General features: G+C 38.3%; 2 protein-coding genes across 5 annotated transcripts; one reads left to right on the plus strand and one right to left on the minus strand.

The window, feature by feature from the left end:
* Positions 1-7,504: 7,504 nt before the first annotated feature.
* Positions 7,505-16,933, minus strand: LOC117219993 (pickpocket protein 28). 2 transcript variants are annotated; one of them, XM_033469575.2, is made up of 12 exons: positions 16,161-16,933; positions 13,872-13,996; positions 13,622-13,809; positions 12,920-13,070; positions 12,577-12,722; positions 12,241-12,337; positions 11,696-11,959; positions 10,835-10,940; positions 10,687-10,743; positions 10,400-10,532; positions 9,654-9,760; positions 7,505-8,951 (listed from the first exon to the last, which is right to left on the minus strand). In XM_033469575.2, exons 3-12 carry the CDS (start codon positions 13,801-13,803, stop codon positions 8,662-8,664), a joined length of 1,533 nt encoding a protein of 510 aa, XP_033325466.1. In that variant the 5' UTR covers positions 13,804-13,809; positions 13,872-13,996; positions 16,161-16,933; the 3' UTR covers positions 7,505-8,661. The 2 variants fall into 2 exon arrangements, with proteins under 2 accessions (XP_033325466.1, XP_033325463.1); XM_033469572.2 differs by lacking the exon at positions 16,161-16,933 and adding an exon at positions 14,920-15,049.
* Positions 16,934-17,009: 76 nt separating this feature from the next.
* Positions 17,010-21,801, plus strand: Ythdc1 (YTH domain containing 1). Of its 3 annotated transcripts, none has more exons than XM_033469579.2 (6): positions 17,010-17,256; positions 18,611-19,097; positions 19,225-19,441; positions 19,543-19,747; positions 19,820-20,099; positions 20,176-21,801. In XM_033469579.2, the coding sequence occupies exons 2-6, from the start codon at positions 18,754-18,756 to the stop codon at positions 20,504-20,506; spliced, it is 1,377 nt and encodes a 458-aa protein (XP_033325470.1). In that variant the 5' UTR covers positions 17,010-17,256; positions 18,611-18,753; the 3' UTR covers positions 20,507-21,801. The 3 variants fall into 3 exon arrangements, with proteins under 3 accessions (XP_033325470.1, XP_033325469.1, XP_033325468.1); XM_033469578.2 differs by lacking the exon at positions 17,010-17,256 and adding an exon at positions 17,334-17,711; XM_033469577.2 differs by lacking the exon at positions 17,010-17,256 and adding an exon at positions 17,334-17,661.
* Positions 21,802-21,857: the final 56 nt, after the last annotated feature.

Consider the following 21,857-nt stretch of genomic DNA (forward strand, 5'->3'; position numbering starts at 1 on the left):
TTCCATAGAATATACTCGAAATATATAAAAACGAGTAAATAGAATCGCCACAAAAAATAAATTTCGCGAAGGAGCAGAAACGATCGATAAAGTAACAAAATACTCTAAACGTTTCGCTGTCTATTTGTTACAGTTCTTATTCATTTCATAACTTATATCATCTGATCGCAACGCGCGATTCATTCGCGACGTTTTAATCAGCCGCCATATGGCACTCAACATCGAATGACGCAACAGCAAATAATGATAAAGATAAGGGGATGAGAATCAATCCAACGCGGTCGTGCAAGTAGTATTTTAATGAAAAATGATTATGCGTTGCGTGAAATGCATTCGTCATACTGAATGCCATTTATATTCTCCCGGAAAACATTTCTCCCGTTTGCCAGCGAATATTTTTCACCGCGACGCAAGAACAGATCGTATTATTTTTGTTCCGGCTTTGTATCATAGATCTCTTGGGCAAATAAGAATGTCAACCGCGAATTCGTATTCCTCTGTTGCGTACGCAATATGACGGCCGGCGCGGGGAGGATGTTACGAGAAAGTTCGCGAATAACCGTGAGCGGCTTTCTAACTTCCAACGTTAATTAACTAACTAGCGTATCACCGCTATCTAAATATGTGACGCGTTACTAGGTTCCGTCGCCAATTTCGACAACGGCGAAAACAATTTCGCCACGATACACCGCATACTAAACAGATATAGCGTAAATCGTAACCAAAGTTGCGACTGAGACAAGCCAAACTGAATGCTGCGTTTTAACTCTTCGCCACGACTGCTAAGTGCTTATCCGCGTTTCTTGCAGAAATGTAATTTGCGTTTCACAGTTCTTCCTGTTCCTTCGAATCACACTTGCGATAGTTTAATTTCCCGCAATTTTTGAAACGATCTACTGCGTGTAGGATAAATATTTCCAGAAAAGATATGTTAATTCTTAAGCATGAAAGATTAAAAATGTCTGCTGCCCACAATGTCAATTAACTCAAAAATAAAAATTAAAGGAACACAGTATTTGTACAAAAACCATAAACTTCTTTTTTCTTCACCGATGACTAGATAATGAATCTTTATGTACTTGTGATAAAAGTGCATACATGAAATTTACAAATAGATTTACGATAGTACAATTTAGTTAAAATTTACAATAGTCAAAACTTTAGAAGAATTTAAAGATACTATTATATTCCTTGGAACACGTTGAAATTAATGAGGGAAGAAATAAATCTCTGTGCAATACCAACCTTCTTGCAATTGATGCAGACAATTTTCATTTTCCATAAAAATCCGCAGTCTGCTGACGTCTCTAGTGAATTAAATTCTATGGAATGCGAATATTGGGTGGACGACTCAATTAATACTTCGTCACGTCTCGCCGGGTCGTCCAATTTATTTTTTTCCGATCAAATTGATCAGCAAGCAGCTCGACCGGCCACTTCGATGCTCATTAAAAAACCATTAGAATTCAGCGATGGCCCAATTCCGTTCGAAGCCATTAGAGGATTCCGCGTTAGATGACAACCAATGTCCGAACCGTCGTTCCCCTAACATTAACCATCGCGGGATGACCAATAACTTCTTACGGGATGTCGATTGCACTCGAACATCCCGTAAAAGAGAAATGCTCGCTGCACGGAGGTATCGTTAAAGTGGAAAATCGGTGGCAAATTGGAAGAAAAAAATCTTCGGCAAGCTGCGAAACCGAGGGGAAGAAAATAAACGGGTGAAAGAGACGAGGGAACAGCATGAGGGTGGTCGAACCGATCCGCGGGATTTCGATGGATGAGCGACAACGATCGATTGATCCTTGTCAGCGGGAAATGTTCACGAAAGATTAAATAAAACTAACAAGAACGTGAACAAACTGTACAGCGTATCACTGGATTATGAGTCCTCGAATGTAATGCTTAAATCAAGATTTTAAGAATGACTGCTTTATACTTGTTTTTCCATTTCCGCGTTTATTGAACTTTTAGAAAAAGAAAAGTTGCATTCCTTTCAACTGCTTCCGGCGATCTAAAATTGACTCGTTTCAGCCGGCACAAAATGTCCGATTTCTTTAAAACGCGAAGTTACAAACGAAACACTCGACGGAATGAAAGTGTTCAAGCGCGCGAGGATCATTCGTGCCGCGAACAAGAAATTTATGTCGGCAGGACACGCTCGTTTGTTGTTCAAGTGAATCAGGGAATTGATGGATTCCTTGTGTAAAACAGACGACAAACGAATTGTCCCGGTTCCCAGAGTCAACATGGCGCCGCGGTTGTTCGAAAACCAATCGCGCCTGAGTCCTCGCGTCGCAGAACGGCTCTTCCGGCAAGAAGAACTGTGTCAAATGTTCCGTTTCCCTCTCACATTGACAAATCGAGTCCAGGCAACGGCCAACACACCGGCTTTGTGTCAGCACCGTCGAGTGACGCCGGATAAAAGGGGGTTGACAACGAGGCACGGGACGTGGAGGATTACAAGAGATACAAGGAGGAAGGCGGCGGAGACCTATTCATAGATCAGTAGCCCTTTCGAGAGTTCGACGAGGTGGAGGTGGAGGCACGATTCCGGAGACAATGCTCACTATCTTTAGACGTTACTCAAGACGCCGAAAGAGAAACGCGTGTCAGCGACACCTTTTCCCGATGGAGATATCGCAAAAGGACCGCCGAAATTTCCTCCGGCGCTAATTGAACCTTGCGCTACGTTTATCCGAACGGGCAGGGACACGAGATAATCAGCGACGATAGAAACGATCGATACTTACGGCCTATTCAGCTGGGCCACGCTTTTCTCGAGAAGCCACAATAGATTTTCGGTAATGAACGAACCGTTTTAGAGCCAACGCAAATACAGAAGTAGCTATGAAAGGTACACATGCTTAACGCTAATGTTGTACTTACAGTTACTCACAAAATCGAGCGTACTCCTTTTAAGCGCAATAACTTTTTTCAAACTGGGCTAAGTGACTTGAATTGTTTTTAGATGATAGAGGGACTAGTCTACTAGACGATGACTAAAATGCCTTCTTTTAATTTTGCTATTACTTGGGATGACAAGAAAGATACAAAAATTCTCGTTTTTAACTTTTTTTATCCGAGCCTATGACAAAAATTTAAAAGATGCCTTTCGTAGACCTTGGTAACTTATATGCGCGCTGAAAATTTGATCGAAATCGGTTAACCCAGAGTCGAGCTACAGGCGTTGAAATATTTAAAATCATGATAAAACAGCAATTTTTGCCATTTTCAATTTGTTGTCACTCAAGTTTTCAACATGCATACAAGTTGCCGGGATCTACGACAAGCATTTTTTAAATTTCCGTTATAGGCGGATAAAAAAGTTAAAAAACGAGAGTTTTTGTATCTTTTTTTGTCATTCCAAATAATAGCAAAATTTAAAAAGAAAAACATTTTGATCATTTTCTAGTAGACTGCTCCCATTATCATCTAAAAAAAATTTAAGCACTTAGTCCAGTTCTAAAAAAGTTATCGCGTTTTAAAAGGTGTACGCTCAATTTTGTGAGTATCTGTATTTCAAATGACTGTTTATTTTCATGCAAATATAAGTTTCTTTTTCATGCAAATGAACGCATAAACGATGACTCGAACTAATTTCATTAGCCTTCGTTTCATTAGCCATGTTCTTTGCTCCGTTGCGTGAAATTGCTGACATTAATTACCAAGTAATATCAGCAATTGGATAGCAAAGACCGAATCCGTTCGGCTCAGCATTTCGAAGACGTCACCTAGTCAGCCAGATGACTAATTTCAATTGGAATTTGCACAATAGGATACAATAAAAGGATTGATACATCTAGAAGCCACTCTACTCCCGATGACTAATTTCAATTGGAAATTCTGCTATTGGATGCAATAAAAAGACCGATAGAGATAGAGTATCATTAAAAATAGGTTTTCGAAAATCAATAAACAATTGCCTAACCATACCCAAACAATGCCAACTACGTTAACACCGCGATTCCGTCGCAAGGAGCACATCTCGTATGCACCCCGAATTTTTCGCAGACCCTGGGACCTTGAACCCGAACCGCCCATCGTGGCTGCCAGAGTTCAGAGCTTAGGAGTCCCTTTTTAGATCGTGGCCAGAGTTTCATCCGCCGCGAGTAGCCAGCCGTAGGCTCGTCTTAATCATTTTCAAGCATTAACGAACGAGCTTTGACGTATCCATGGTAACAACCGCGATAACAGATATCGATCCCCCAGTTCGGGTCACCTTCCATCACTCTAGGAACGATAAATTAATAGCGGGAAAATTTCGGGCCGCGTTCGGCGCCGCCACGGACTGCCTACAATGCATCCGCGGCTGATACACAACCGGCAGGCAACTAGAGCGGGATAATTTTATTTCCGGAAATTACCCGTGACCAATGAGTTATCAGTTCGCCCGTTAAACCGGGCCGCCGACGCAGCTTGCGTCTCGATGCTTGCGGCTGGTCGGCCGACCCGCGTCCCTTTAACGGCGCGCGATTCAATCATCAGTCTTTCATTACGTTCCAATTAACCATTCGGAAGCCCGTGCGGGAATCAAGCAGCCTTTTATTTCGCGATTTCAGTATCCCGGGTGTTTTCAATGTTCCGCCGCCCGCAGATGTAACGCGGCTGTTCGCATAACTGTCTTTTGTGTTTGCGCGCCGTTATTTGCACTTGCAGAGCAAACTCGAGGAAATGGTAAAATCGCGAGAATAAAGCGCAGGGAAATCGAGATCGTAGCTTTAAGTTGGTAGGAAATGGACTGGTTTATTAGATAATGTAATACGTGTATCATATTATGTAATGGTTTAACGGGGGAAAGCGTTATCGCATTTCTCGAAAAATGCGAAATCTCGTTGGGCCAAGTTCCGCGAAATGTGATTCGCTTTTATACTGGTAAGATCCATTTCCGTTCGGATGCTTATCAAATAAAGGTTTCTGCCTCCGTGTTTCCGGACGGATTTTCTGATAAGAAAACTTCTACAAGACGGTTATTAGGAGTAACGTACACGCCTCCAACTCCCACAGCGAAAATTCAACTTCTTCCGCGGCTAATTACTACCGACATTGACGTACCTTGTTATCATCTTCACCGTAACATCTCGCAGTCAATTTATTTTCAGATTACTCACGAAGTTATAATTGCCGGGCAACTTTTTCTAAAGCGGCCACCACGGTGTCCTTACCGCTCCCCCTCGTTGATAGTTACCTATGGTGATAGAGGGTTCCACGAAGGCCGACCGGAACTCCTACGTTCGACAACTTGCTGAGAATCGAACCGACCAAGTTCCGCGGCCGTCGGCTTGTGAAAAAGTTAATGACTGTCCTGCGATACTATGAGAATCGTAAACAATTAGCTTGCAACATTGTATACGTCCGTAACATTTTTTAAACAAACGTTACATTGCGAAAGACGCGGTTTTACCTTTGCTTTAGGTGTCCAGGGTGCATGGGGGCGCTGAAAACGTCTTCAGTTAATTTTTGAAATAGCATATTTTCATTTTGTCGTTGTTCAGCAAGGCATTGGTTCTCTAAGAATGGAACCGTTTTTCAGAATTTTGAAAAATACAGAATTGGCATCAAGTTGAAGATGAAAGTCACGTTTTGGGAAAAGGCGTCGACTTTCGTCGTTTGTAATTAAAAAATGGAAACTTGAAGTTAGAAGAAAGATTGTTACGAGATGTGGAATCTTGTTGGGAATACCTATGCAAAATTTGGTGAAAATTGATCGAACGTAGCAAAAGTTTTCAAAGCCTCCGTCGGAACAAACGGGCATTTTTAGAAAAATCTGATAAATGCCGCTCAGAGTTAACGTAACTTCCTAAACTTCTGTAATTTTCACGTTTAACTTGTTTCGCGATGTTTTCAAAACGCCATTCTGCGAAACCAGGTAAAGACAAAATATACTTCTATTACATTCACTTTCTTTTCATATTTTTTTCTGGGGGCTAGCATTTAATATCATCCATCTCCGAGCGGCAATTCATCACGCGTTCGGTGAACACGTCGCGATTTCAAATGTTATTAGTGTTCGACGGATATTCAATCATTTAGACGCGACAGTGTGAGCACAGAATTCTTCGGCAAACACATTCTCTATTTATCCGCGGCGGAGTGGATGGCATCTGTCACTCCGGAGCAAAGACGATTCCGCGATGCGCGAGAAAAGATGACGATCTATGAAAACGTTTCCTTCAAAATTGATCCCAGTCGAGGTAGACGGATATTCTCGACAGCGACTCTCCTACATTCCAGGAAGCAATATGTACCCACTGCGTACCGTGTCTCATTCGGGCCCATTCGAACGGGAAAAATTCGCAGAGGACTCCGAACGAAATCCTCTATTCCGGGAACGTTGGAAATTGAAAATTTATTGCAGCCGTATGGCGTCACGCTACGCTCTTCATTTGATTTCGCTTCGAACTCGGAAACATATGCATATTTAAAAATGTAATTTACACATTTATAAAACACGAGTTGGTCTGTATATTGACAAAAATGAATAATATCTTAATTTTATTTTTACCATAAAGTAAAACATTTTTCCCATTTCTCATTATATCATTCCCATTATATATTCCATTATATCATTCCCATTATATATTCCATTATATATCTCATTATATATTACATTATATATTCCCATTTCATCGTATTATGTTCCATATGAAATATAATAACAAGTCTGAACACGACAAACATCAATAATATCTTTATTTTATCAGCACGAAAAGTCTTTCAGTCAACGAAAAAAACTTTTTTCCGCTATTTTATTGCTGTCCTTTTCGGCATATTCGCATAAGAGATATAATAACGAAACTATAGATTTTCATGCATTTATATCACATGCAAATTTATAGAAACTGAAGCAGCCTGCACACTAACAAACATTGTTTATCAGCACAAGAAATCTTTCAGTCAGCAAGAGAAGCTGTTCTACCATTCTTTTTTCACTGGCTCTTTTGGCAGATAGCCTGCAATTTTCTTGCTATCGGCAAGATCGTTGTTGTTTCCTCTGATCGAGTTGTTGGCAGAGTTCGCTTACCTTTAATCAGGGCTAAGGTCTTTTTTCGCTGCGGCATCGGCGTCTGCTTTAGACTGTTCTTGACCGACTGGCACGCGATCACGTTCGCCAACCATCATATGGTATATCACGCGGAACATCACGAACCGCGGCCAATTCTGAAGATCATCGTAGAACCTGCAAGCCAAGCTTTTATTCCGTCGGCCGGCCCCGCTGAAATTGAATCCATGGCAAGAATACCGGAACGACGTTGCCCCAAGCGCTGATGAGAAAAAAATCTGTCCCCCAGGAAATCTTCGAGACAAAACCGCACCACGCACGCCTTCTAATACCGTATCAAAATCGCATTCCCTCGGAAGTCTCCCGTAAACTCGCGCTCGTTTCGCGGAACTACGCTTGTCGCGATTTTCAAACGGATTTGGAATCAACCTGCGAATAAACAGACTGTAGTTCGCGCGCAAAAATATTCACTATAACGGAAGAATATTAAACATAACATGTTGCAACATTTGTCTATATTGTTGAATCATGCACGAGTACATTGCCATACATTTTTTAACTGTGTAGCTCATTTAGTTTTCGTGTAATAAATTCTTAAAGATTAATTTAACCCTTAAATGCATGACTTTTTGTTTTCAATTTCTACTTATCAAACTTCATTTAAAAAATGAGTGTGTATTAAGGGAAAAAAGCGAAGAAAAAAATTATATCTTTAGGAAAATAGTTTTTTATTACAAAATTATCGTATATAGCCAATCGGCTACAAAACAAAATATTCTTCTGTATGTTGCCAAATGGCAACACGGTGCATTTAAGGGTTAAGGTGACACGATGGATCGGTGCCTCTAAGAATGAATGTTGATGATTTTCCTTACGATAACTAATTAACATATCTTTATGAAGCTCTGCAGATTTGTTTGCACATGCGTAAGCTACATTCACGAATTTCGATCCATTGTTAGCGTTGAAAATGTGAATAGTCGGTGTTAGTCACCGAAGGAACATACCGGTGTAACATCTCTTTTCGAACGAATCGATGTTAAATTGATGTTCCATGCTTTGCGCATGTTAAAATACGATAAATAAATTAATAAATTGTATAATTATGATCGAAAGGAATTATGAAATAACAGCAGAAATTTGTATTTCGTTCCATTGCACCGTTTCAAAGATTTAATGTGTGAAAACGTGAATTGGGACGAGCATCTCGTATTCATTTATTATTGATATTTCGCCGGCGGAATACGTCAAATGTAATTTCACGAAGTTTATAATCTTTTTAGGTATACGCGAGCGAAATATTTTCAAATTTATGCGCAATGCATGCACTCTGCTGACGTCACCCCGTGCGTTCCACGTGAAATAAATTAAGCTATGGTAAATGTTAATGTCCACGCGCAATATAATTAATTCCAAACTAAAGAATTCCACGTGCGCGTACATCTCAATTACAATTTCGATGTGAAACTGTACCTTAAATTAAATCTCGAACCTAAAGTCGAGATTTTCGGGACGCTGTACTCAGTTTAGAACTGCGAATTCCTATAACATCGCGATGTTTCAAGAATCAAATGTCGCCGAGGTGATGAAACAACGTTCTAATAAAGTTCAGCAACTCTTATATTCGCGAGACCGTTTCATTGTCTGCGACAATGTTACTCACGAACCGGTCGGACACCATCATTTTTAAAATTGAAAGTGCTTCTCTGGCTGCGCCGTGGAAACTGTTCGTTCCGGACGTAAAACAAACATTTGTCAGTCTTTCCCAAGTCCTTATTCGCCGGTCTCGAGACAAATAACATGGACGCTGGCGGCAGATTTTCGTCTCGCAATTCGCATTTCTTCTTGCGGGCGGCGAGCATCTCCGAAATCAGGTAATAAAGAAACTCGACGAAACTCAAGACCGAGCCGCCCAGGCAGAGGCCGAAGATTCCGCCAAAAGAAGCTGAAATTGCAGTTCGATTCCTTAGAGCTATATCGCACGCTATCGTTGCACTAGCAACGATCAAAAATTCCCACGTTTATCGAACTTAGCGAAAAAGTCTCGACGCATAAGCGATCGTTGGGATTTCTTTTTCAAAAGGAAAGTATTAAGTATCGTAATTCTAAACTTTGCACGATAATTAAGTAATATTCGAAATATGTACCTAAATTTGTTCAAGCGATAACAATAATTTTTATGAGAACTACAGCGGTGACAGTGCGAGCGTCTGAAATTTATTGCTAACGAACATGATTCTAATTGTAATTATTTAACACGAAAATATTTCATTTAAATGAATTTTGCCATGATATTGATAGTATTGTCGATAATACTGTAATGTCAATAGGACATTTTCGAAAAATGTTCTTATACATAATTTTTTAATTGACGCGCATTACCGATTCTTAAATATAGAAATAACTTTTAGAAATTATGTAAATAGTGGAATCAATCTTTTCGAGTGTAATCTTCTTTGGCTGTCAGGTCGGAAGCTGTTTCTGCTGTCGAAGTACGAGAGAAAGTTTCTGGCAGAGCTGCTGCGGAACATTTCCAGCTCGATATTTTACTTTATTTTAAATGTTCTCTCTTATTAGAGAGGTTTTACGGTGCGTCAAAAGAACTAGCGCGGACGTGTCGGACATGTTTTGAGGAAGTTCTCCTTACCGAGTAGACTATCCCAGCCAAGGATGGTTTCCTTGCGGTACTCTAGATACGAGCCATCCCGGAAATACACGTAGAGGAACGAGGTAGTATTTACATTCAAACCTTGCCTGTAAAGAACCACTCGTGAAATTCCTTGTTCGTGAATAGGTGCAAAAGGAGCTTTTGCTCGTATATGGCCTTTCACAGTACTCCACAATAAGAAACATCAACGAGAATACCCGTTTTCACGTTAATGCATTCTATTGCACTCAAATGGTTGCAAGTGCGAATACAAAATTTCGTAACAAGTAACCGGGACACTACGTCGCACTGTTGCTTATTTTATTTGCAGAAAATGTTTCATTCCTAATTCAAAGGAAACTATGGGATGTCCCATAATTATGTTAACACCCGAAAAGGGGTAATTCCTGAGGTCATTTGAAGTAACTTCTTCCGTAACGAAAATGCACGACTGGTGGTAAGCCCAATTCCTCTCGTTGGCTCGATCACCTAGCGCGCCAGCCGAGCTCGCCTCTTATTGGTCAGTGTTTTTCGTTAATAACTCGTAAACAAAGCCGCGGATTGCATCTTCGCTAAGGAAAAAGTTACTTCATACGACCTCAGGAATCACGATTTTCCAGGTGTTGACATAATTATGGATACAGTGTATGAAAACATTCTGTAATATCTTGTAGATCGATAATCGTGATATCGGAATTCTTGATTAAAAAATATATTTCTAATTAGAGAAATTAGATGATACTCACGTAAGCTCGGTGTCATAATCTAATTCGTTTAATCGAATCGATTCGCTGACTACCTCGAACGTCTCGTCGTTGCACTGCGGAAGGCAATTACAATCGCTGTCCCTGTGGGACAGCTGCTGCTCCGACATAGTGTCTGTTTATCGTGTCAAGAAAAGCAATTTACATATTATCCAATAGAAAGAGTGGAATCCAACTCAAATCTCGTTTTCACGAAACTCGGGATGTGAAATTCACGATGTGTAGCTTATTAAAATTGCAGGAATGTATTAGTGCTCATTGTTACTTACTCCTATGGGTCAAGATGCAATCCACATCGGTTAAATAACATGTCCGAATTTCTGGATCTAGTAACAAGCAAGATCGATATTTTTTAACTAAAAAGAAGACTTCGAAAATGTAGGAAATTATTGTGCACTGCATTAACGAATCACTTACGGCTGTCTGGGAAGAAAAACGGCAAACATCCGCAGGGTTTGTAAGCATTTTTCAGGGTGCACTCTGAGATGCATGTCTGGTAACTGTACTTCCGTTCCCCGGGACTCTGAACATCACCAAATGTTTGGTGAATTGTGGCGATCAAAAAATAATTTTCACATTTTTACATTTAACATTGTTACAATTAATAACGTAAAATACGTGAATTTTCCAAATATCTACCTACAATCATTCTTAAACAAATATTGTCTAGGAATAGAATACATGTAATATATTAACGTTATAAATTCTCTCGAATTGACGCTCAGGTTGTACACAAAAATGAACAACTTGGGAAGAAGAGGTACGATTATTTTATAGTTACCGATTGTCAACAATTATAAAAACGAGCTTCAAGGCTCGAATAATCGTATCTCCTCTTTCCAAATTGTCCAGTTTTGCGTACAATCTGAGCGTTAATTAAAGAGAGTTTACTATACCTACCGAGGTCTAAAACTGATTGATATACACATGTATATTGCTTTACAGGAATGACAAGACCGAATTTATTAAAATCTTCTATCAATTTTGCTATAGCGTGTGCCTGAATTGAAAACTTTATTCAATCATTTCGTACAAGAGATTTTTCATAATTTCAATAATTTTAAAATAAATTACAAAATGGTGTATCACACAGATGAATCGAACGACTTTGTTCACGAATTTTTAATGATACTAAAAAGCACTTAAATAGCTACAAGTTCAGTTAATTTTAAAAATTACTAATAGTAACGTAATGTAGTAATGTAATAGTAATAAAAAAAGTAATGCATGGATAAATGATTGAACATATTGTTCGCTTTAATAGATAGACTAGCATACTTCGCCGTCGAACAAACACATCCTTTTGTCCAACGGTATGTTGCGCATGTTGTCCGAGCTGCTCACTTTCGTCCCGGAAAGCGTCAACGTCATTACGTGGCCCGGAACCAGGGATGAGGTTTGCGCCCCGACATCCGGATAATCTATCGGATCGTGTACTAACACATTGGCACCGACGAACATTCTTATCGAGCTTTTATAGTTCGCAGCGTCGATGTTCAGGGCGACCGATAAACCAATATCACGGCCAGCTCCCGGTGCACGCTGCAACATCAACGGTTCGAGCTTTCTGTGTTCAGGATTTGCCAAGATTGCGTCGTTGATAGAACGTCCAAATTTGGAAACTGATATGGGAAATTAATCAACGTCCATACATTTCTGTACGTAGCACAAATCTAGTGCAGATTTCATTTCAACGATCTTGCATATTAGATAGATGCTCCTTAATAGGTTTTCGAAGTATAATACTTACTACTGTGACTTAAATATTTTCACGAAACTGCGAAGTAATTACTGAAGGGATATTTTTCAAGAATTGCTCTTACCAAAATTTCTGCGACACCCGGTAAAAACTCCGAAGTTCCTTCCGGCTCGGCAACTTCTTCGGATGTAGTGATGTTCTCCAGCCATGATGCGTCGTTTCTGATAAAGATGAGAATGTTAGGCGGAAAATTGACTAATTATTACACGAGATCTTGTTAAAGTTGTAGAATTGAAAAATCAGTTCGAATTTTCGAAAATGTTAGTTTAGAATTAGGATTTGAATGATCCGCGACGATTGCAGAAAACAAGAGTTATAAGTTAAAACTTGATTCTGTTTTTTTAGAAATGTTTATAAGTTAATATTATTGTCGTAAGTGCATCAAAAGTCTATCGGTTACTTGTAAACTTTCGAAAGGTCGTAGTGATAATTGAAGCCGCAGCAGAAGCCCTCGTTCGCTTTCACGATTTTGAAGATTTTGTTGCAATTATAGATCTGACCGAGCCAAGCGCATCTGACCAACATTGCTCCGCAAGGTTGCATCAACTGCAATTGAAACATAGCACCGCTGTAAACTATAAGTACAACGTCCAATACATTTAATTTTTTAAAAATGATTCAGAATACGTTCGACTTTCTTAAAAGCGTATAATGAATTTGTCGAAGGCAGCAAATTATTTTCTGCTGCATCTAATAGAACGTTCCGTAAACGATCTGTTGTGCTAACGAAGAGCATTGTTCACCTCAAACATCAGTTTTTCGACCGAGTAATCAAGGGTGTCCAGGGCCCACATCGCGGTTGTGTTATCGATCTCGATCTTGTCTGGTCGTATAAGTTTCATCAAGGAAGAAAACAATCTATTGGTCATGCTGATATCGAATCCATTCATCAGCCTGTTGGAACAAATTGAATTCAGAAACAAATTCGAAGAAGTAAGCGATTGAGAATTTTGGTGAAACAAACAGTTCTCTTCGTCTCTGAATAAAATAACGGAGAAAAATACCTCTGTGATTGTGAATACATTCACAAAGATTTAAATGGTCGTCTTTCCATTAAATCGACAAAGGACAAGAATACTGTGATGATTGTAAATAGTTATAAAACGGTATAAATTGTAAAGTATGCTGTGTTTAGGAAAAGAAATTTTCGTTTCCTTGCTGCTCGATTTAATAATTCAAGTTTTAATTATAAAGCCGCTGTGAGAGTGAACGCGTTGTAAAGGAAACTTTACTCGATAAAGAATCGAGGCGAAATATTTTTGACATACTATGTATCGGTTCAAACTCTTTTAATTACTGCAAGTAGGTCGGGTGCTCCTTCGCGATTATTGCTACAGAAAGTACAAATACAAGCGATCGAAATAGAAACTGCGTGATTTGAGATCATAGTTTTTTAATTGGAATTACTATTTTAGACAACGATTTCAAGCGAAATTTCAACTTACAATTTTCTCGCGATTATATTAGCGTGTCTCCTATAAACCTTATTGTTATTACATATCGTAATCCCCGGAAACTGCAGATCCTTGATCGGGTTCGACGTGTCGATGATCGTCACCGTAGGATTGTCCGAATAATGGTCCCACAGCCGCATCATCAGCAACACACAGAACCCGATCGCTGCCATGCAAATCTGTACAAAATTTTCTATGAAAAGACAGCTTCACAGAAGACTGTGAAGTACGTTCGACCCACCGCAAACCATATTGTTCTCTCGAATTTGGTTCTACTGGCGACGATGTAACGAAATCCGTGCAGCCCGGTATTCTTCAAATAAACGTGGAACGATTTCGTTAAAGTTTGCAGCAAGCTTGACCGGCCTACAAAAAAAAAAGGAACAAATTCTGTCGGTCCTCTTTATTCTGTCATTTCTTTCGGCATAAATCTCCCTTTCCAAAGTTTCTTTTGTTGCGTCAACTATCTCTGTTACTAAAATTTCCAAACATAGTGCGATTCTTAAGAAGTGAAAACGGTGTAAAGGAAGTAAATATAATTAATAGAAAATAGAAATTTCGAGAAGTCCCTAAGATCTTTCCTGCGTTCACGTTATAAAACCATGCGCCACGTGATCGAAATGTTCTCGATAAAACGTTTCAAATTGCAATTTGACGTCGCTTGTTACCGTGTGAAAACACAGCCCTAGAAGACATCCTACCCCCATTGTTCGCTCGACGCTGCGAATTCCATTACAGCGCCTTATAAACAATGAAATACGAACAAAATACTTGACTAAGCATCTCAAATCGTCATCGTACAAGCTTTTTATCACTGAGAGATTGCTTCGATCATGTATGTAGATAGCATACGGGAATAATAGGATTTTTACCAATTAATACGAATTAATTGCACTTATTTCATTTGCACAATAAGGAATCATTAATCTAATTTTGACAAGGTGTACGGTGATGGTAATTATAATAACGCTCTACAGCCCCGAAGAGCTGTACTTATGCATAATAACGTTGCGGACAAAATAAAACCAAGAAAAAAATGATCTAAAAGTATAAATAGCTATGTACAACGAAATAGTAACTAAATAAATTATCAAAAAGAAACGATAACGTTAGACCTGCTATAACTTGGAAAGGAATTGATATTAATTGTTAAATTTTGCAACGTCCTCGGAAGAGTGAACATCTTCCAATTGCAAGAGGGATCTCACTTCACGATGATATTGCCCATAATCAGTGTAATGGACAAGCCAACAGCGAATCCTCTTAGATTACTATAGCCAATCACTCACCGAGTAATTTCCTTCCAAGTTTCTTAGACGAGTTATAACCGTATCGCGGTAGGGTTTGCATTCTGCATCGGCAGGCTCGACTGTGACAGTGACCAAATACGAACGTCGCGGTCGGCCAAACTGGCCGTCACGAGACCCATCAAACGAATGAACGAATCAGTCGCGAATGATACCAAGCAACACCCTCGCCTCCAAGTAATTCCATTTTCTATTTCGCGGCGCAAATTCTAGGAAATACCATTATTAGGCTAATCCATAACCACTCAGGCAAATGATACGGAGGAGGTAAGAGGCCAGACAAAATAATAGATCGTTGACTATCGATCGATAATCTTTCATGGTCATCGAATTGGTTTGCCGCGGGTCATAAAAGTCGGAAACGGGCTTGCGAGTGGACATGATGCGGTGGCGGTTGTTGATTATTATGCGCGATTTATTTTTTTAGTGAACATTTCAAATTTACGGGTGAAAAATATCATTTGGAACGTAGCGATACGTATCGCAATTGTTCAATGCACACAGGAGGGCATTTTTTACAGATAGCGGAAAAAAATCCGAAAACAAAATTCCGAATAACTTTCGAATACGTAAAAGGTCTTTTGAAAAATCGGGATGGTTGGCGGAACTTTGAACGTGCTATGTAATGGTATAAATTCGATAATATGATTCCGTATGCCGTGTATAATTCAGCGTTAATTTTGAATTTCAAATTATGGTATTTCAGAGAACGGTTCTTCAAGTTATCGATGTTGATGAAGAGAGGTCGCACTTATCAGGCATTTACCATTTCCGTGTCGCAGTCATCGTTACCGATATTTCACAAATTTAAGCTTCTTAGTGAGAATCGAGTATTACGTATAATTCATTCGTATAAAAGTATGTTTTATGCTTTCTAAGCTACATACTCATAGCGCGTATATTCAAGGAGGACTCTCAATATATTCAAATTCATATATCATATTCAAAGGACTCTCTTAAATCTGGAGCAAGGAGTTTTAAAAAACTTCAAAATGTATATGTAACAAAGGTGATCTACCGAAATAAATTTTCGAAATATTTGAGCTTCAAAAGTTTTTCTGTATCTCGAGTTCGATTATTAGATTATAAAACAGAAGAGAGAGCACTAGAAGTAATAATGAGGAAGAGGAATTCTTATAATTATTAAACAGCTAGAAATAGTAAATGTATCAATAGAATATTTTCGATGTAATTAAACAATGTACAATTCGTTATGTACTTACTAGCTCGTCACTAGCTCGAATGTTAGTAAATTTTGGGGGCACTGTTTTGACTGCCATTTGAACTAGCTGCAAACTTGGACGAACTAAAATTCAATATGGCGGTTTAGAAGCGGTAATTCTAATTCTGGTAAACCTATGTTTTCATCTCATTTTGTCGGTAACTGTGTCCTCTACCGTTATCTCCTCGCTAGGGAGTCTAGCCGCTTAAACAAGTATGTATTAAGTACATTTTTTTCAAAAATAGTTATGTACACCATAACGAGTCTTGTGACTCATTTTTATAGTTACCGATTGTCGCAACTATAAAAACGAGTCGAAAGCTCGAATAATCGTATCTCCTCTTCCCAAATTGTCCATTTTTGTTTCCAAACTGAGGATAAATTAGGGAGAATTTACTGTACTTAGTATCAAATCACTATTTTCCCAAAAATAGGAAATCCTTGGAGAGTTTGTTGTCCAGAAGACAAATCAAGTCAGAGTATATTAAGTTCATTCTTTCAAAATTACGTTATGTACACCATTATGTTGTTTTTTTAGTCCCAATGAATTTCCATTGGCAATCCATTGAAATCGTTCAAACCCATTTGTGAGGTCTCCTCTCCGCCACTTGGAGTAGATTCCGAACAGAATCTGTAACCCTATCGGATACACTAGACAGCAATGGATACACTGGCCTTGAGTGGAAATTCCAAAAACGGTCAGTATTAGATCGTCATGTGATGATGCTTAAGTCAGCTTTTTGACCACGATGCATCCTCATTACTTCAGTGCAAAGCTCGCAGCTCCCTGACCGCTTTACGACTTTCTTCCAGGGGAGTAGGAGTGGGAGAATTACTTATCACAAATGGGATTGGATAATGCCAATGGATTTCCATTGGCAATCCGCTGATATCGTCCAATCCCATTTGTGAGATTTCCTCTCCGCCTCTTGGAGCAGAATCCCTAACACCATTGGACACCCTGGCCTTGAGTGGAAATTTCACGAACGATCAGGATGCTGGGAGGACTGAGTGGAAATTTCACGAACGGTTAGGATGTTGGGAGGTCTGATTACGACCTCTGAGGAGCCCCACGCGCCATCAATTTCCTGGCAATGGTAACAGCGTTTCCCAATTAAGAAATAGATAGCAGCACTAATATGGCCTACCAAGATGGCGAATAGTCCAGATTCTCCTTATGTCTTTAGTATCCCCTTGCCCATAAGCCAAGTGTAGACACTGTCCTTATCAGTCCTTATGGTCCGTGATCGTACATCACCTTTCTATCGATCCTGGTGTACACGTCACACAATGGACGCTGCTGTGGTTTACGCTTCCGTGAAGAAAGGATCATTTACTGTGGTTTTATGAAGAGACGCGGAATCCCTTGTGCGAATCTTCAACAATCTTCAATGTATTTCGTGCGGGAGAAGTCGTAGGAATTGTTGTTGAACGCATGCGATAATTATTGAGCATTCTTGCGTGAGGTGCGAAGTGTGTTAAAGTGAAGAACGAGTGTGCACGTAAGTGTGTACGAGCTGCCTAAAAGGGCTTCTAACGTCCAAGGACTTATGTTTGTAAACCATGAACTATTTTCCATAAAATCAATGGCGAGAACGATGGTCTCGAGAGTATGTTTTGTGGTGCCGATGTTGCTAGTAAAATTACTATTCGCAACGGACTTTTCCTAGGCATAGCCTCCGCGTTTTCAAAGACTGCAATAAATACAGACGTCAAACGGGCACGATGTGTTGTTTTGTCTGACGTACACAGAAAAAAAAACATCGACGACTCCTCGCCTTCATACGTTAATAGGCTACAAAAAAACACACATTTTAGCAAGATTAAACTGTCTGTTTAATAATAAACTTTTACGTCTAAAGTTTGAAAACGACACTTATTGTGTTTCATAGAGCAACAGGAATTGTGTACTCCGTTTGATTGAAAAAAGAGGAATCTCTACAGTTCAAAGCATACTATTTAATTTTCGCTTATACAAGGGACACTTATATTCGTGAATTTAACAAAAAAAAGAGAGAGAGAGAAACAAAGTTGTTTTCCTTTGTTAAACATTGTTTTGGGTGAAACAGAAACTTTTACGATATTAGGCATAATTCATATCTACCAAAAGCAAGATGTACTTGCTGACATTGTAGATATATGTATATGTATATTGGAAACTTTTATAAGACTTATAAACATTTTAATTAAACAGCATAAGGACAATCCTAAAGTCAAAGTTTTCGGCGAATGGACTTTTTAAATCTTTTACCACAGTGACTTTAAATCGGATTTTATGTGCAATCTTCTGAACTTTTCTCCTTATATGCTAAAAATGTTACCGCATTGCTTTCTACCATATAATTGTCATATGACATACCAGATCTGTTCGAATATGATATTGTTCTCGGACAAGTATCACAGCCCACTGGATATCCATCTAGTAAGTCCTTTTTTATATTTGCGTTTCAGAAAAGGTTTAAAGGCGCCAGAACTGCATTGGCTTTACGCAAGAGAGCCCGAAAAATCCAGAAGTACAAAGCCTGGATGACGGGACAAGTGAAGAGATATTTTTGAGCATTAGTGAAAGTGAACATCAAATAAATAGTGCAACTATGGACAATAATACCGATGGAGACAACTTAAATCTGAGTTGTGGAGAAAATGACATAGTAGATGAATTAAAAATTGCTGCTGATGAGACATACGATACACGTAGTGAAGTTTCATCTAGCAGTTCAAATTCTGATTCTAGTCAGCCTAGTATAAGCTCAGTTTCAACAAAATCCTCACGTGGAGACAATAAACGTAATAGAAAAAACAGGGGAAAACGTGCTAGGTCAAGAGATTCTAAATCATCCAGTCCTGAAACAAAACGTGCAAGGTCCAAGGAGAATAAAGGAATTGCCAAGAGCTATGATTATGCTACAAAATTAAATTACTTATTTAGGGATGCAAGGTTGGCTGCTTTTATTACATATGTTTTCATTATGTTCTTTTAACTTGTCAGTTACTGTATTTGTGAATGTCTAGATAAGCACAATATTATAAATGCCAAGGACGTGTCTTAAAGTTCTTTTTATTAGATTTTTCATCATTAAATCAAACAATGCTGAGAATGTCACGTTATCAAAGGCTAAAGGAGTATGGAGTACATTGCCCCAAAATGAAGCCAATTTAAATCAAGCTTACAGGGAGTCCAGAAATGTCCTTTTAGTGTTTTCTGTAAAAGAATCAGGAAAATTTGCTGGCTTTGCACGGCTTAGTACAGAGTCTAGAAGAGATGGAGCACCCATTTCTTGGGTTTGTATATGTATATATATATATACACATATAATTGTGTAGAGACAATCTTAGAAACTATTATTTGATGTTATATTGGATGAAATTTACATAAATTTTAGGTGTTACCTCCTGGATTATCAGCTAAAGCTTTAGGGGGTGTATTCAAAGTTGATTGGATATGTAGAAAGGAATTACCATTTACAGCGACCTTACACTTGTATAATCCATGGAATGATGGTAAACAGGTAAAAATCGGACGAGACGGACAAGAAATAGAGCCAAGAGTTGCGGAAGAATTATGCAGATTGTTTCCAGAAGATGAAGGTAATTTGAAACTCCTAATTTTCTGCAGCACAATTATTCTATTAGTGATTTATTCAGTAATTTATATTTTAGGCATTGAAATGACTCCAATTTTGAGAAAGTCGAAGGAAGCAGCGAAACATGTTACAAAATCATCTCGTTCGTATCGAGATAACAGACCTGTTAACAACAGTTCTAGATTTTTACGGTCAAGGGGTGGTAGGGGACGTAGGCTTTTCTTAACTTCACGATCTCGTTTAGCTTCTTTAGCCAGAGGATCTCACTTAGGTGGTAATGATCATAGAGGATCCAGGGATCATCATCATCATCGATATGCTTCCTGGTTTAATAGAGGAGATTCTCCTTACTCAAAGTATAATACTCAATTTTGAAGTAACTTCATCAACTCAAACTTTATACTCAAAGTTTAATGGTCGTCAACCTTACAGGGGATATGGTAGTCCTGGATTAGGTGTAGCTGCTGCAGCAGAAGCATATGTTGCAGATTACATGCGCACCATGCAGCACCAGTTACCTCCACTACCTCCTTACGCTGCACCTCATCCTTATGATTCTTTACCCCCACCACCGCCACCGCCCAGGTATTACGATGGTCTACCATTACCACCTGATTACAGTGCGGCTGCTTCTGCACTTGAAAAACGCAGCTACGAAAGAAGTGTAGATGAATTTTTATGGAGAACAGCAAGTCGACATAGTCGACACAGTGATCATCGATCCTCCCGGGATCATCATCATAGATATAGGGACCGTAGATAAGAAATTTTTTACATTATCCTCATCCATTTATTTCATTTCTCAATTCATGCACACTTTGTAAGGGCTTTCAAAAGAATCACGATACCTATGATCACATAATAGACAAGAACTCATTGAATCAGTCGAAAGTTTAATTAATGTAGTGATTTAAACAAGTGGTTTGAGATTTATTACTAGATATCAGAGATGAGCATTATTTAGATAACAAATTATTTAAATAACGATTTGAAAAGATACTTTATCTTTATTCGTTATTTGAACGTTCGAATAAAAAAAGTATTTTTATTCGACAAGTATCGAAAAGTATCTTATAAATTGGGAAAAGCTCCTTAATTCAAAAGTAATTTAAAACTTTCAATTTTCATTCGACGCTACAAATAAATGCGCTTCAAATGAGAAAAATATCTTTTATTCGGATCGTTATCTAAATAATTTTGTATCTAAATAATGCTCATCTATGATACGTAATAATAAATCTCAAACCACTTTTCTGAGTCACTACATTAATTATATATATGATGTAATTTTCAACATAATTACAAACACTATTGTGTTTTAATAATGAATTAATTGATTTAATGGCATCCAAATGCTTGAATCGTGTAATAATGAATAAATATTGTATATTAGTTTCTCTTTCACATATTATGTAGTAGAACAAGAAAGTAACAAATAAGTGAAGGAAGAAAATTGTTTATAGAGTTGAACAATGATTCACAATTGATCCAATATTATTTGCATTTAGCAGTAATTGTATGTACTGTTTGCTACAGTATGTTGTAACTTACTGTTAAGTTTCTTATACGATTTAGGTTTTATTTATATATTTTTGTAACTCTTGTAGCCATATCTGATATATCCTTTTTATAGAAAAATAAAAAAACAATATTCAATTGTGAATCAGTGGGAGTACTGATAATACTGATTTTTCTATTCATACACAAATTTCCATAATCAAATTTGATAAGATGTACCATTTTAACATAACTAGATCACTGCCGTAGATTGGAAACTTTACTTTCGCAGCAAATTAATGTAACATAATGTTACCATTAATTATTCTTTCGGTTATTATAAATAAAATTTTATAACGAAAATTTTGTAAGAAGCGTCTACTTTTAAAGAGAATATTTTTGTCATGATTAATAATACCAATCATTTACAACATACATGTAATTATTGAATCATCACTATTGCTTATTTACAGAAGCAGCCTAACATCGTGATTATGTACCGAAATCATTGATTTACATGTTTTTTGGCGCTATTTCATAGTAAAGTGCAAGATGCATACATTCGTTTCGTTTTATTTTTTACACATCCTTCCTTATCAACGTAATCACAATTAAAA

Source organism: Megalopta genalis, chromosome 10 (assembly GCF_051020955.1).
Source record: "Megalopta genalis isolate 19385.01 chromosome 10, iyMegGena1_principal, whole genome shotgun sequence".
Classification (NCBI taxonomy): Eukaryota; Metazoa; Arthropoda; class Insecta; order Hymenoptera; family Halictidae; genus Megalopta; species Megalopta genalis.

Excerpts from the sequence above, each read along its gene's own strand:
- LOC117219993 (XM_033469572.2), bottom strand. The coding sequence starts at position 14,980 with ATGCAAACCCTACCGCGATACGGTTATAACTCGTCTAAGAAACTTGGA. Across the intron at positions 10,744-10,834 it reads GTTTTTCTTCCCAGACAGCC|ATCCAGAAATTCGGACATGT; the intron begins GTAAGTGATTCG and ends GCTTGTTACTAG. Across the intron at positions 9,761-10,399 it reads GATTATGACACCGAGCTTAC|GCAAGGTTTGAATGTAAATA; the intron begins GTGAGTATCATC and ends GGTTCTTTACAG.
- Ythdc1 (XM_033469579.2), top strand. The coding sequence starts at position 18,754 with ATGGACAATAATACCGATGGAGACAACTTAAATCTGAGTTGTGGAGAA. Across the intron at positions 19,748-19,819 it reads ATTGTTTCCAGAAGATGAAG|GCATTGAAATGACTCCAATT; the intron begins GTAATTTGAAAC and ends TTTATATTTTAG. Across the intron at positions 20,100-20,175 it reads GGAGATTCTCCTTACTCAAA|GGGATATGGTAGTCCTGGAT; the intron begins GTATAATACTCA and ends TCAACCTTACAG.